General features: G+C 34.2%; 2 protein-coding genes across 2 annotated transcripts; both read left to right on the forward strand.

Moving 5' to 3' along the window:
* Nucleotides 1–7,950: 7,950 nt before the first annotated feature.
* On the forward strand, nucleotides 7,951–11,151 carry LOC117276990 (uncharacterized). The gene is made up of 3 exons (XM_033656413.2): nucleotides 7,951–8,171; nucleotides 8,738–10,791; nucleotides 11,028–11,151. The coding sequence occupies exons 2-3, from the start codon at nucleotides 8,768–8,770 to the stop codon at nucleotides 11,149–11,151; spliced, it is 2,148 nt and encodes a 715-aa protein (XP_033512304.2). The 5' UTR covers nucleotides 7,951–8,171; nucleotides 8,738–8,767.
* Nucleotides 11,152–11,391: 240 nt separating this feature from the next.
* On the forward strand, nucleotides 11,392–14,026 carry LOC138891388 (uncharacterized). The gene is made up of 3 exons (XM_070199395.1): nucleotides 11,392–11,638; nucleotides 12,212–12,444; nucleotides 13,195–14,026. Exons 1-3 carry the CDS (start codon nucleotides 11,461–11,463, stop codon nucleotides 13,801–13,803), a joined length of 1,020 nt encoding a protein of 339 aa, XP_070055496.1. The 5' UTR covers nucleotides 11,392–11,460; the 3' UTR covers nucleotides 13,804–14,026.
* Nucleotides 14,027–14,464: the final 438 nt, after the last annotated feature.

The following is a 14,464-nucleotide window of genomic DNA, read 5'->3' on the forward strand; positions in this document are numbered from 1 at the left end:
ACATCAAAAAGCAGAATCGCACTCCAATTCAAGCCTATTGAAATAAATGAATTTTTAACTTCTACAATCAATGCCGAAACCTATCAAACAAACTCCATTTGACCCCAAATTTTGTACACAAGTCATAAATGACACAACGGACCTATTCCAAATTTCGGAAACAAAATCTGAGCCTGGTAACCACAAAGTCAACTCTTAGCCAAACCTCACAACTCTCCAAACTTCAATTTTTCCAACTTTCGCCACTTCAAGCCAAAATCATCTACGGACCTCCAAATCATTATCCGGACACACCCCCTAAGTACAAAATAACCATGCCAAGCTATCGGAACCATTAAAACTCCATTCTAGAGTAATTTACACACAAGGCAACATTCGGTCAACCCTTCCAACTCAGGCTCCAACTTTGGGACTAAGTGTCCCAATACATTTCGAAACATCCCCGAAACCGAACCAACCACCCTGGCAAGTCACATAACAACAAATGAGCACAGAATAAGCAATAAATGGGGAAATTGGGCTATAATACTCAAAACAACCGGCCGGGGTATTACAATATCATCAAGTAATGCAAATGAAAATAATTACAATGGATAAAGCTATGATCTTTATACTTTTTCCAAAAAATCACCAAAAATCAATCTGGGGCTCGCCTAGTCAAAATCCGAGTTTAAGAGTAGATTCCGACTACCCATAACCCCACGAATCCATATATAGGATTAGTTTCAAAATCCGAGTCCAAATAGACTCTCAAAACTTAGATTCTTATTTTTCAAAAACTTGACAAAGTTTCACAAATTTTCACTTTGATTGACATGATTTTGATATTAAAATCTAAGATATATTGATGGAATATAGTAGAAAGTTGATATTCGGCCAATAATGCATATATTTACCTATTGTTGCCTCATATTATAGTACTTTTAATCATCTTTTGAGTATTAATTATATTACTTTGTGCTTAATATTATATTTTAACTGTGTAGAAATAAAGCGGTATAAAAATAAAAAGATTTGGAGAAAAATTAAATAAAACGCGGAAGAAAAAGAAAAGAAAATAAAAAAGGAGACAAAGGGGGGGACACCCTTTGGTTTTTGTCCCCTCAAGTGAAGGACAAGAAAAAAGGAAATAAGCAACAATGAAAGAAGGCATCTAACGCAACGAAAAATTGCAAAATCGTCACTTCTTTCTGCGCCACGTCGAACGCTAGGCGCTGGTCTAGATACCGGGGATGGGTACTTTTCCTAGTATGCTCGGGATAGGGTTATTTCGGTCCTACACGCTCCTAACTCATATAAAAGTGGTCCTATACATATTTTTGAGGGGAGAACATTTTTTAGAGTAACTTTTGATCAAAGGAGAGCACAGAGCCGCCGTGCAGGCGGGGTTTCATCTTTTCTTCCACAAAACTTAGTAATTTTTATGTTAATTTGTATGATTTATTGTTTTGCTACTATATCTATGTGGAGCTAAACTTCACGTTCTAGAGTTATGGTTCTTTCATGACTATTGTTATTCGAATATTGATATTAATTTCTTAGTTTATTGTATTAGTTTATTTATTCAATCATGCACTTAATTATTTAATTGCTTGATCACCAATTGAATACTATCTACGAATCTAGAATTGTACTCGAAAGTGGACATTCTAGATTGCATATAGGATTGAGTAGAGCAAGTTCTTGAACTCGGGGAACGGATTCACGGTTAGGATAGACATATACCTAATTGCCTTGTTTGGTTGATGTACAGGAATTATAAATGTGTTCTAGTTAGTTCTAATTCCATAGACATATAGGCGATAGGTTTGCTTGAATAGGCGAGTAAGAACTCGAAGGATTCTTATGAGCGATATTAACCCTGTCAACAAATAAGCTAGATAAATTAGTTAGTCAATTCAATTGAAGAATACAATAGGAATGTTAGATAGCCCATAACCCTAGATCATTTTTATTACATTGATACATAAAAATTCATTCTTCTGTTGTTCAGAGTTTATTATTTATTTTCTTTTTATTTTAATTAGATTAAGGTCACATAATTCTAGATTTAATTCTTGTTTAGATAATTAGGATAGTCTAATTTAGTTAATAGTTAATCACAAGTCCTCGTGGGTTCGACATCCAACTTTTTATCACTTTATTACTTGATGACCGCGTATACTTGCATGTGCGTTTGGACGCAACAAGTTTTTGGAGCCGTTTCCGGTGACTTAGAATTAGCTTATTTTCTAGATTAGACTTTTACTTTTATCTTTACAAGTTTTATTTTCCTTTCTGTAAATATTTTTATTTTTATAACAATTTGATCTTTCTCTTAGTGTGTTTCTAGTTCTCTTAACATGACATCTGGGGATGAAATATCCGGAGGTAAGGTTATTGATAAAAACTCTTGGTTGAAGGAAGACTTTTATGGCCCGTCTTTTTGGGCTTGTCATGACCTGAACTCTAGGAGGTCTGAATTTGCATATGGCAGTAAGGATTGGTATTGGGACGGATATTCTCGATTAAGCGAATATACGGAACGCCGTTATCTTTTAACAATGTTGGTGAATTATTAGTCTAAGGAGAGAGTTGATCTTACACATGAAATTGACACTATTGGCTTGGTTGTGCATAACTTGGATACAGATTTGAGTGCAAAGGTTGATGCGTATAACGCCCAACAATTTAATGATGAGTTGTGTGAAGCTGAAAAATATCTTACAGACCAAATTAAGGAGCTAAAACGAGAATACCAATCATTAGACCATATTTCCCTTGATGGTACCAATGTTGAGAGGGGTGCTCTAGAGTCATGTGAGAGAGTAGATAACATAACTTTTGCAGACTCTAGTATATGTAAATATGGGGATATAAATAGTAGTACAATTCATGAGTTAGGGCGCATTAGACCTCGTTCCAATCATTTTTTCACATTATATTTAGATAGTAAGATAGTAATTGAGCAATCTAAGCCTATGAGGGAGTCAAAGGGTGAGGATGAGAGTGCCTATATTCTTGAATTTATTGTGCCAAAATACAAAAATTGCATTCCTCATCTAAAGGCCGAGAAGTGTAGAGTGAAAATTTATTACTTGGCATGGTTATCTATGTAGCCCCACCACTGGAGCATAACCGCAGACTGGATGCCATGTTAGGGGTACAATTCATAAGTTCAAGGTGGAGGAAAAAGTGGTTCACGTCGTGCTGCGACGTTAAATTAGGTGTTTGTTGGGAGGCAACCCAGCTTTACTGTTTTCTTTTATTTTTGTTGATTTTGTTTTTATTATATTATTTTTGTAGTTTTTATTTTTATTTTGTAGGATTATGAGCATAGGAAGAAAATTCACTAGAAGTGTGCAAAAGCGAGCCAGATGGTTGGAACTAGTGTGAGGTATCCGCACAAAGGACCATCCTTGGGAGAAGTCTGAGTACCCCGTGAGCTGCTAGTACTTCGGCCTTTGGCCTTTCAGGGAGTTTCTTGCCCACCCTCGTTATTTTTTACATTATTTGTGCATTGGGAACACTGCACTCTTTTAAGTGTGGGGTAGGAGAATTCCTTTAGATCATTAGTAGTATTATATTAGTATGTTAATTTCTTATTTTTTTCAGTTTCGTATTCTTGTTTTTTTTATAATAGTGTAGTATTTTAGGTGATTAATTTTAAAATTAAAAAAAACGAAAAATATTGAAAAATATTGGACTTTTCTTGAAGATGGATCTCCTAGACAGTTATTTGAGGGATTAAAGTCTAGCAAAAAAATTGAAAAATAAAAACAAATAATACAAAAGTATGTCTTTTTTGTTTTTTAGGTAGTAATAATCCCCCGTGATTTTTCTTTGTGCCTTGGTTCTTTTTCATGGGATGTAGTTTGAACCGAGCAGTAATTTTTTAATTTTTAGAGTATATTAGAATTTAGAAAATAAATGGAGGAAGAAATATGAGATTCCTAAGCGCTCTTGACTTGTTTGATAGTAGCATATTTAAGCTTTGGCATGTGTAGTATCTTTTCTATATTTTTGAAATTGTCTATGATGCCGGTACAGACTGGATAACATGTTATTGACGCCTATGTCTCGTTTACTTGACTTATGTTCACTTTGTGCTTAATTATTAATATCTCGTGGCTCTGTGAATACTTATATTTGTTGAGAGTCGGAATGGGACCGTCCTTAGTGAGTCATGTGCCATGTGTGGTGAGGGTTTTGTGTAGTCCATATTTTTGTGATTGAGTCTAGAACTTGCCCGGTATGTGAGTTGAAGCGAAATTTTAGGTGATGCTCGGTTTGAAAAATAATTTTAGGCTTTCTTTGATCTTTTTGAGCTTAATTGCTTATCACAAATAAAATATATCCCTAGTTAACCCTTTTGAGCCTATAGACTTTTATTTGGCACCCACATTATGAGCCTATACCCCTTTTATTCTTAACTGATATTGTTTTGATTATTTTACCTTTTAAAGTACTTTAATTATAAAATAAGCGCTAAAAGAAGTAAGAAGGGACTAAGTGTGGGGTGGCTTTTGAGTGGAACCAATGAAAGGAAGAAAGGTGCACTTGTTTTTGTAAAAAAATGCGTCACTAGTGAAAATTACAAAAGAGAAAAACAATATAGATGAATAAATATCTTATTTTTGCTAGTGGGGTGTAAATGATGATAGTGCTTAAAGAAAAAGACAATATTTTTTAGGGTGATCTTGTTTGTGAAGTTGAACTTAGATTGAGGAAATATGCGTTTAAAGTTGATTATGTGATGTGGTAAAGTTCTTAGGAGGGTGAACCACTATTCTTAAATATATCCTAACCGTCCTTTAGCCCACATTACAACCATGAAAAAGTCCTAATTGATTTTAGATCGAGTGAGCCTATATTAGTAGAGATTTATATTATGGGAAAGCCTATGGTACCAATTGCGTGCTTGTGACTTCTTTGTGAGTGAGCGATTTCTTTGATATATGTGAGGTCCTTAAATTATATTTCATCATGAAATTCAAATGTGTGGATTCAACTCACTCTCTTTGATTTTGTTGTGAGGGCACATAGTTTTACGAGGGATAAGTAACTTTATTAGACTTCTTTATAATATTGGGTGTTCAAGCCAGGAGTGCATTATGACATTGAGGCGGTTTTTGAGGCTAGGATTGTTAGGAGCACGCTGTCTTTGTTGTGAATATTGTTGAAGAATGACATAAGTAAAGGGAAGTATAAGTGATTGTATATGCTACAGTTTAATTGTTGCTATCAACCATGGTCATTGGTGTAGTGTGCCTGAAGTGTGTAAAAATAAAGTGCTAAAAAATAATGCAAATTGTTGGCTTACTCAAGGACGAGCAAGATTTTAAGTGTGGGGTGGTGATATTCGGCCAATAATTCATATATTTACCTATTGTTGTCTCATATTCTAGTACTTTTAATCATCTTTTGAGTATTAATTATATTACTTTGTGCTTAATATTATATTTTAACTGTGTAGGTATAAAGCGGTGTGAAGATGAAAAGATTTGGAGCAGTTAAATAAAATGCGAAAGAAAAAGAAAAGAAAATTAAAAAGGAGACAAAGGGGGGACACCCTTTGGTTTTTGTGACCCCAAGTGAAGAACAAGAAAAAAAGGAAATAAGCAACAATGAAAGAAGACATCTGAACGCAACGAAAATTTGCAAAATCGTCACTACTTTCTGCTGGAATGGACGCTGGGGATGGGTACTTTTCCTAGTTTGCTCGGGATAGGGTTATTTCGGTCCTAGATGCTCCTAACTCATATAAAAGTGGTCCTAAACATATTTTTGAGGGGAGAACATTTTTTAAAGTAATGTTTGACCAAGGGAGAGCGCAGAGCCGCCGTGCAGGCCGTGTTTCATCTTTTCTTCTACCAAACTTAGTAATTTTTATATTTTTTTGTATGATTTTTTATTTTGCTACCATGTCTATGTGAACCTAAACTTCACGTTATAGGGTTGTGGTTCTTTCATGACTATTGTTATTTGAATATTGATTTTAATTTCTTAGTTTATTGTATTAGTTTATTTATTCAATAATGCACTTAATTATTTGATTGCTTGATCACCAATTGAATACTATCTACGAATCTAGAATTGAACTCGAAAGTGGGAATTCTAGATTGCATATAGGATTGAGTAGAGCAAGTTCTTGAACCCGAGTATCGGGGAACGGATTCGCGGTTAGGATAGACATATACCTAATTGCCTTGCTTGGTTGATGTACAGAAATTATAAATGCGTTCTTGTTAGTTCTAATTCCATAGACATATAGGCGTTAGGTTAGCTTGAATAGGCGAGTAAGAACTCGACGGATTCGTATGAGCGATATTAACCATGTCAACCAATAAGCTAGATGAATTAGTTAGTTGATTCAATTGAAGAATACAATAGCAATGTTAGATAGTCCATAACCCTAGATCGTTTTTATTACATTGATACATAAAAATCTATTCTTCCTTTGTTTAGAGTTCATTATTTATTTTCTTTTTATTTTAATTAGATTAAGGTCACATAATTCTAGGTTTAATTCTTGTTTAGATAATTAGGATAATCTAATTTAGTTAATAATTAATCACAACTCCTCGTGGGTTCGACATCCGTCTTCTTATCACTTTATTACTTAACGACCGCGTATACTTAATAACAGAAAATTGTGCCATTACTCTTATGGGATGAGGCCGCTCACCTCGACAAATTCGTGCGAAATATGTGATAAGAAGTCAGCGTACTTGTGAGTCTTCTTGACTTGAGATGTGACCTTTTATTCGGTGTTGACCATTATGTATACCATTTGATGAAGTATCCGATATTTGAGAACTTCGTGTTTACTCTTCAGTTGAGGATCATATTATGTACTTATATCTGTTTCCACTATTTTTATTTGCCATGCTTCGTACCAGTCTACTTTTATTATTACACTTGATTTATTAGACCAGTAGTAAGTATCGATATCAACCTCTCGTCACAACTTCTTCGGGGTTAGGCTAGATACTTACTAGGTACGCGTTGATTTACATACTAATACTACACTAATTGTGCAGGTACTGAGACATGTACCCTTCGGTAGTTATTCAGGCGTGTAGGCGCAGTTGTTGAGGAGACTTTGTGATGAGCTGCTCTTTATGTTACCATCCGTAGCACACGGAGTCTCTGGTCTGACCATTTATTTTATTTTGCTTATTATATATTCCAGACATATGTTATAGTAGTATTGTAATTCCTAGTAGATACTTATGCACTTGTGACACCGGATTTTGGGAATTTAGATTTTGCTCGTGGTTCTATTCTGTTATGATTGGGCGCCATCACGGTCTACGGTGGATTTTGGATCGTGACATAACTCTTTTTTTAAAGTATACATATGATAAAAATTCAATATTTTGCAAACAAACTATGTAATAATGGTATGAAATAAACGTGTAACACACTTTAGAGAGACTAGTTAACATATACGATAGAGATTGTCTATTATTTAAAGTTGGAGAAGGAGGTTTCGACTTATTTTTAAAGTAAATTTGAGGGCTGTAATTTTTCATCCCATAATTTAGTTACTTTAATATGACGATAAATAACTTTGTAGTTTTATTATTATAATATATAAAGTTCAATAATCATACATGAATTTAACCTACAAATATTAACAGAAAAACTTTAATGGTTGTTTATAATAAAGAACGCATTCTCATTGCTCCTCCACATGACATGAAAATATCACACGTACACCCTATTTTTCTCGAGCCCGGAATTATTTTCCGTAGATCAATATTTCTATCTAAATCGAAATATATTTAAATAATATATTAGTGTAATTTTCTGATTTTCAAACCATCAGTTATTGGACATATATATTGTTGAAATACAGGGACAGGGAAGTGACGGTTGGAGTTTGATCATATCCAGTCAAGTCCTACTAAGTGATATATTAGTTATTTTTCCTATTCCAACTATCAATATCTCATCATACTCAGAAGTTACTAAAAAAGAGTTTAGCGGGCCTTGATTTAGACATATTAGTGTTTCAAAATTTCATCCAAATATGGAATCTAAAATCTAATTAAGATTTAGTAAATATCAAGAAGTTTATGAACATATCTATCCAGATCAGTGTCCTTGTATAAGTAACACCACAATGGCAAATTTCATTTTGTCTTTCAAGAGAAAATTCAATCATTTGCTTCACGGAATGAAGTGTGAGTTCTTTCCTTCTTTTTTTCTTTTTGTCTTTCTTTATTTTTTATTTCTGTCTTTCTTTTTTCCTTTTTCTTTTGTATGTTTCTTTTATTCTGTTCATAGAAATTAATTAGTTTTTTTCTGTATGTGTTTGTATCTATTGAAAGATGATAGAGTTACATGATATAGAATGTGCAAATCCAAAATTCAAGTGATATTAAAAGAGTGACATAGTCGAAGTCAGTTTGATTATATCTGAAATTAATGAACAATCAGTTGTTGTCTGTGGAAATTCCGTTTTCTTTTTGTTTTTGTGTTTTCATGTTAAACACACTAATTCTTAGACATGCTTAATTAGATTAAATTGTTTATATATATATCTTGCTGCATAGATGATTTCATTTCCTTGTTTTACCGATTGAATGTGTTTTATTCTTTTAATGGTTTGAGAATGATTTTATCATTTCCTTTTTGTTGATATTAAGGAAAAAAGAATAAAATTTTCGTTTTAAAATAAAGAACACTCTTAGATCGCATACCATTTCAATTAATGTTAATCTCGTGATTAATGAACTTGTTCATGCAGGAACTGTTTTTTATTATCCACTGATTAAACATGGCTGAACCTCCAAATGGTGACCACAATTCTGGTGACCATTATTTTTATAATTATGGAACTCAAGGTTTTTCGTCTACTGTGCCATTGGATAATCTATTTGATTTTGCTGAAGATATAGACATGTCAGAATTATTCGATCTTCTTGAATACCAGCCACCCACCAACAATATTGCTAACAGTTTAATGGAAAATGCTTTTCCAAATCATCAGAATCCAATAGAAATTGGTGCTCCAAGTGATCATCCAAATACCCTTGAAGAGCAAGATGACTATTCATTGTCTTATATTTTTTCTATGGGAACAAAGAATGTTTCCTTGCTGCAAGAGGAGGGAGGAGAAATCACAAGTAATGGTGATGGGAAAGAGCAAGAAAACCCTAAAACCAATGAATTGATCACCAGCCAACCAATGCCAAAAGAACCAATTTTGAAGGAGCAAGAAAACCCTAAAACCAATGCCATGATCCTCCAACAACCTATGCCAAGAACTCCAATTTTGGAGGAGCAACAAAACCCTAAAACTAATGACTTGATCACCAACCAACCAATGCCAAAAGAACCAATTTTGGAGGAGCAAGAAAACCCCAAAACCAATGACCTGATGACCAACCAACCTGTGGCAAAAGTTCCAACTTTGGAGGAGAACCAAAACCCTAAAACCATTGACTTGATCACCAACCAACCTATGCCAAGAACTCCAATTTTGGAGGACCAAGAAAACCCTAATACCAATGACTTGATCACCAACCAACCTATGCCAAGAACTCCAACTTTGGAGGAGCAAGAAAACCCTAAAATCATTGACTTGATCACCAACCAACCTATGCCAAAAACTCCAATTTTGGAGGACCAAGAAAACCTTAATACCAATGACTTGATCACCAACCAACCTATGCCAAGAATTCCAACTTTGGAGGAGCAAGAAAACCCTAAAACCAATGCCATGATCCTCCAGCAACCTGTGCCAATAATTCCAAGTTTGGAGAGATTAGAAAGTGATTTCATTACAAGTAGGATGGAGCAAGAAAATCCTGAGAACAATGACATGGTCCTCCAACAACATATGCCAACAGTCCCATATTTGAAGGAGAAAGAAAGTGGTGACTTCATTACAAGTAGGAGGGAGCAAGACAATGCTAGAAACAATGACATGGTCCTCCAACAACCTATGCCAACAGTCCCATATTTGAAGGAGAAAGAAAGTGATGACTTCATTACAAGTAGAAAGGAGTTCCTCCAACAACAGATACCAACAATTCCATGTTTGTTGACGGAGAAAGAAAGGGACTTCATTACAAGTAGGAGGGAGCAAGAAAACTCTAAAACCAATGGCCTGATCCTCCAACCTCCTATGCCAAAAATTATATGTTTGGAGAAATCAGAAAGAGAATCCATGAAGCCAAAGTTGACCACAGATCATCCTTATGGAATTGCAACAAGTACTAGGAAGGAGCAAGAAAACCCTAAAACCAATGGCCTGATACTCCAACAACCGATGCCAACAATTCCATGTTTGTTGAAGGCGAAAGAAAGAAACTTCATGAATTCAAAATACTCCATTGATCATCCTTTAGGAACAAGTACTAGGAGGGATCAAGAAAACCCTAAAACCAATGACATGATCCTCAACCCACCTATGACAACGATTCCAGTTTCGGAGAAGAAAGAAAGTGATTTCTTGAGGCCAAAGATGACCAATATTCATCCTTTTAGGATCAATTCTTGGAGGGAGAAACAAACCCCTAAAACCAATAGCTTGATCCTCAATACAACTTTGCCAAGACTTCCAACTTTGGAGAAGAAAAAGAGTGAGCACATGAAGTCAAAGTTGATCAGTACTAATTCTCCTTATGGAATTTCAACGAGGGAAGGAAAATGTAACCTGCTGGGAATTGGCACTGGAAAAACAACATGGAATGCTTACTTTGGGTCTCGCACAACTCATAAAGAAGATGAGAGCCGCTATGGAGTTTTGAATTCCTTTGACAACCAGCTTCAGGTTGAATTGCCACAAAAGACAAGGTGAATTTCCTTAACCCTTTAATTTCCAAAATATTATATTTATGTGCCAACATCTTATATTCTAATTTGAGATGTTCATAAGTAATTTTAATTTTGAGGTATGACAAATGTAGAAGTCAAAATAATGTACATTCACTAGTACATTGTACATTACATATAATACATTTATACATTTAATCAACTACTCAACTAAATAAGCAATTTGTTCTTCTCATTTTGGCTTTTTACTATAGCAGTTCCAGTGGCGGTCCTATAAGAAGATCACCTAATCAGACAAGCTCAAGGTACCAACCATTTGGGAAACAAATTTCAAACAACCAAGGATCAAATAGGCATGTTTCTGTCTCTTTTATTCTTTAAAACTAGCTTCCTTTTCATTAATGTGTTGATTTGTAAATTACATGAGTTATAATATTGTATATGCCATGTTTCAAAGAGAGCTAAAAATCATACCATTAGTAAACTTATTAAGTTATTATATACGTACATATTTTCAACCGTCGTATACAATTTTAGTATATGCAACAATAGAAGTCTACATACGACACCAAATATAATGAGTGATCATTTTATACTCGTATTTTCTCTTAAATATGTTGGTTATATTCCGTCTTCTGGGACTTGCATTTTTGGTAGTGATTGTGAGCCCTATTGATTCAAAACATACACATGAATTTCAAGAACAATGCTCAATATAACCTAGTCTCATTTTGTTTTTTATTTGTTAGGTTTTCTCAAAGCAGTTCAGAGTCAACATTCAATAGATCACAAGCTGCCGACGGGAGCGTCGTATGTGATATTGGTAAGCTTTGGAAACACCAGCGCAGGGAGATTAAAAGAAAGACAGGTACTATACTTGCTTACTTTATGGGAGTGGTTGGTGTGACGCATTAACCGAAGTTATTTTGTAAGAAAATATTATTCTCGAAAAAATAAATATTTGGTGTTACTGGTACTATAATTTCAAGAAAATATTTTCCATAAAAAAGAAGAAATGACTTCCCTCACTTGTGAATGGAAGTCATTTTCTTACTAGTATCCTAATTTTTATCTTACATCACTTGCTTTATTAATTAGCAGTTAGACCTTTTATTATCTTTAATAATAAAATGTGTATCAAAACCTTCAATTTGCTAATATTATTGTATGAATCTTTAATAGGAATATATATTTTTTCCGAAAATATTTTTCACTCACCAATCAAATATGAGAAGATGTTTTCCATGAAAATATTTTATGGAATACATTTTCTAGAAAAACATACTCCATGGAGAATGACTTCCCTCTCACCAATACACTCAATGTTCCATTGGATGGAAGTTATTCCTTTATTTTGTTTTATCTTTGTTTCCTTTACTTTATCCAAATCAAGTTTTTACAATATTTACATTGTTATTTTCTTTTTTCTACTGCAACATAGGAATTGCTAGTTATTATGCTGGCTCCTCCAATATTCATAGACAAATCTGGAACAACCTGCGAAAGAGATCCCTCTCCCTTCAAGTTGCTGAAATTGAGAAGAGAAACTCTAATGGAGAAGATTTGATTGGAGGAAGAAGTTCAAAAAAGGATAACCATTCAATGCTGCAGAACCTAGCAAATCAAAACTTCCAACATTCTCCTGCTAATAGTCATGAGATCGTTACCAACCAGGTAATAACTCATCGTTTTTAGAATTATGTAATGTCAAAAGTGGGTGATGTTCGCTAGACCATTCGAATATTCGAAGAGTATAACTTCTACATATTGGATAGTATAAAAGAACTTTTTACACTACTAGGTTATCTAAAGAATAATTAGAGATAATTGGCTATAATGAGTTACTTGAAAAATAAGACACGTAACAAAAGTCATAATGAATGTAAAAAGACACTCCCTATTGTTTGTAATGGTTTAAGTCAAAGGCACAAATGCTCTAACCAATTGGGAAGCTCTACTTGAGATACTGCAAATATTAGTCTCTGTCTCAATTTATATAGCACCGTTTAGATTTTGAGAGCCAAAATATATTTTTTTTATCACAATTTTTTTATATGCCTTGTAAAACATTTTAACTTCTTAGTTGTTATGATCGGCAGTATTTTTAACGTAATTTCCAAATATGTAAATTTTATTTTAAAAATTTTAAAGAATTTATGTCCGAATTCTTTAATCAAAATTAAAAAGTTTGACTCTCGAAATTCGAACTTTACTACATAAATTGGGATAAAGTGAGTAGTAATTTCTTCCCCGCTAAACCTAATCTTAAACAATAACTTTCTAGACAATTGATCTGACATGTGTTGCAACACATCTTGACCCCTAGTACTTTTACAATAATATCAAATAGTAATAAATACTTTGGCTAAAGAAGCGCAGCTTTAATGATAGAAACTAACTTTCCATCTTTTGTTGGGTCAAAAGATCAATTCAGGCATTGCAAGTGGACAAAACATGACCAATCAAGGCACAAGTTATTATTCTACTGAAAGCAGTCAAAGCTGGGGTTTTGCACAAGGGATTTCATTGGGAAATGAATATGGAGCTCAATTACAGCAGGGGGGATATTATGCAATGGAGACGGGAAATGAAATAATGGATGCACAGTATTCAGGGTTTCAAGCAACGGGAAATGAAATAACGGATTTACAGTCTTCAGGGTTTCAAGCAATGGGAAATGAAATAACGGATGTACAGTCTTCAGGGTTTCAAGCAATGGGAAATGAAATAATGGATGTTCAGTATTCAGGGGTTCAAGCAATGGGAAATGAAATAATGGATGTACAGTATTCAGGGTTTCAAGCAACGGAAAATGGAATAACGGAGGTGCAGTATTCAGGGTTTCAAGCAACGGGAAATGAAATAACGGATGTGCAGTATTCAGGGTTTCAAGCAACGGAAAATGGAATAACGAATGTACAGTATTCAGGGTATGCACAAGGGATTTCAGTGCCTCAAAGCTTCAACCCAGAAGAGACTCACTTCGATGTAACCAACTGGCAATTTGGAGACGAATCACAAGGAAATATATAGGTCATCTATTTTGAAGTCCACAGTCCGAGGGATTTAGCCTTAAGATTAGAGTATACAATAAGGTTGCACATATGTGCTCGAGTTTTATTTATTGTGCATGGGTAATATTTTGTGTCGAAGCTTTATGTCTGCGAGTAAGGACTTAGCGGAACTTCAATATAATACTCATTATGTATCAATTTTTGTTTTCACATTGTTTTCATTACAAAAATATATGACATTCACCAGGATATATGCTTTGCTCATATGCATATGAAACACATGAGGCACTGTAGAAACAATTTATTTCATTCACTCACGTTACTTCAAAAGGATATACTCGTTTAAATAGGATAGGAGATACAACGAAGAGATAGATATCATAGACTTTGTGATATGGCACAACTCTTACAGAAGCTACGTACCTGAAAGAGTTTGTCGTGTAAAAAGTTCTAGTGTATAGCTGCTGAAGTGACCGAACGAAATGTTGGATTGATTCAACACCGAATTCCAGATCTCCATAGACTACTAATAGTGGGAGCTGCATTTTACTAAAAGAAAGATAGAATACAAAACAAATAATTCACCAACGCTAACGATCTCTATTTCTAACATAAATGGCCACTTTCTTGGAATTAATAAGTAGTTTAGTAAATACGCGACCAAGGCAAAATAAATTACT

This window comes from Nicotiana tomentosiformis, chromosome 3, assembly GCF_000390325.3.
Source record: "Nicotiana tomentosiformis chromosome 3, ASM39032v3, whole genome shotgun sequence".
Lineage (NCBI taxonomy): Eukaryota > Viridiplantae > Streptophyta > Magnoliopsida > Solanales > Solanaceae > Nicotiana > Nicotiana tomentosiformis.

What these genes read in the sequence shown, in the direction of transcription:
- LOC138891388 (XM_070199395.1), top strand. Translation starts at nt 11,461, where the DNA reads ATGAATTTCAAGAACAATGCTCAATATAACCTAGTCTCATTTTGTTTT. An exon ending in GGAGATTAAAAGAAAGACAG is followed by an intron (nt 11,639 to 12,211) that starts GTACTATACTTG and finishes ACTGCAACATAG; the next exon opens with GAATTGCTAGTTATTATGCT. An exon ending in ATGAGATCGTTACCAACCAG is followed by an intron (nt 12,445 to 13,194) that starts GTAATAACTCAT and finishes TTGGGTCAAAAG; the next exon opens with ATCAATTCAGGCATTGCAAG.
- LOC117276990 (XM_033656413.2), top strand. Translation starts at nt 8,768, where the DNA reads ATGGCTGAACCTCCAAATGGTGACCACAATTCTGGTGACCATTATTTT. An exon ending in GAATTGCCACAAAAGACAAG is followed by an intron (nt 10,792 to 11,027) that starts GTGAATTTCCTT and finishes TTACTATAGCAG; the next exon opens with TTCCAGTGGCGGTCCTATAA.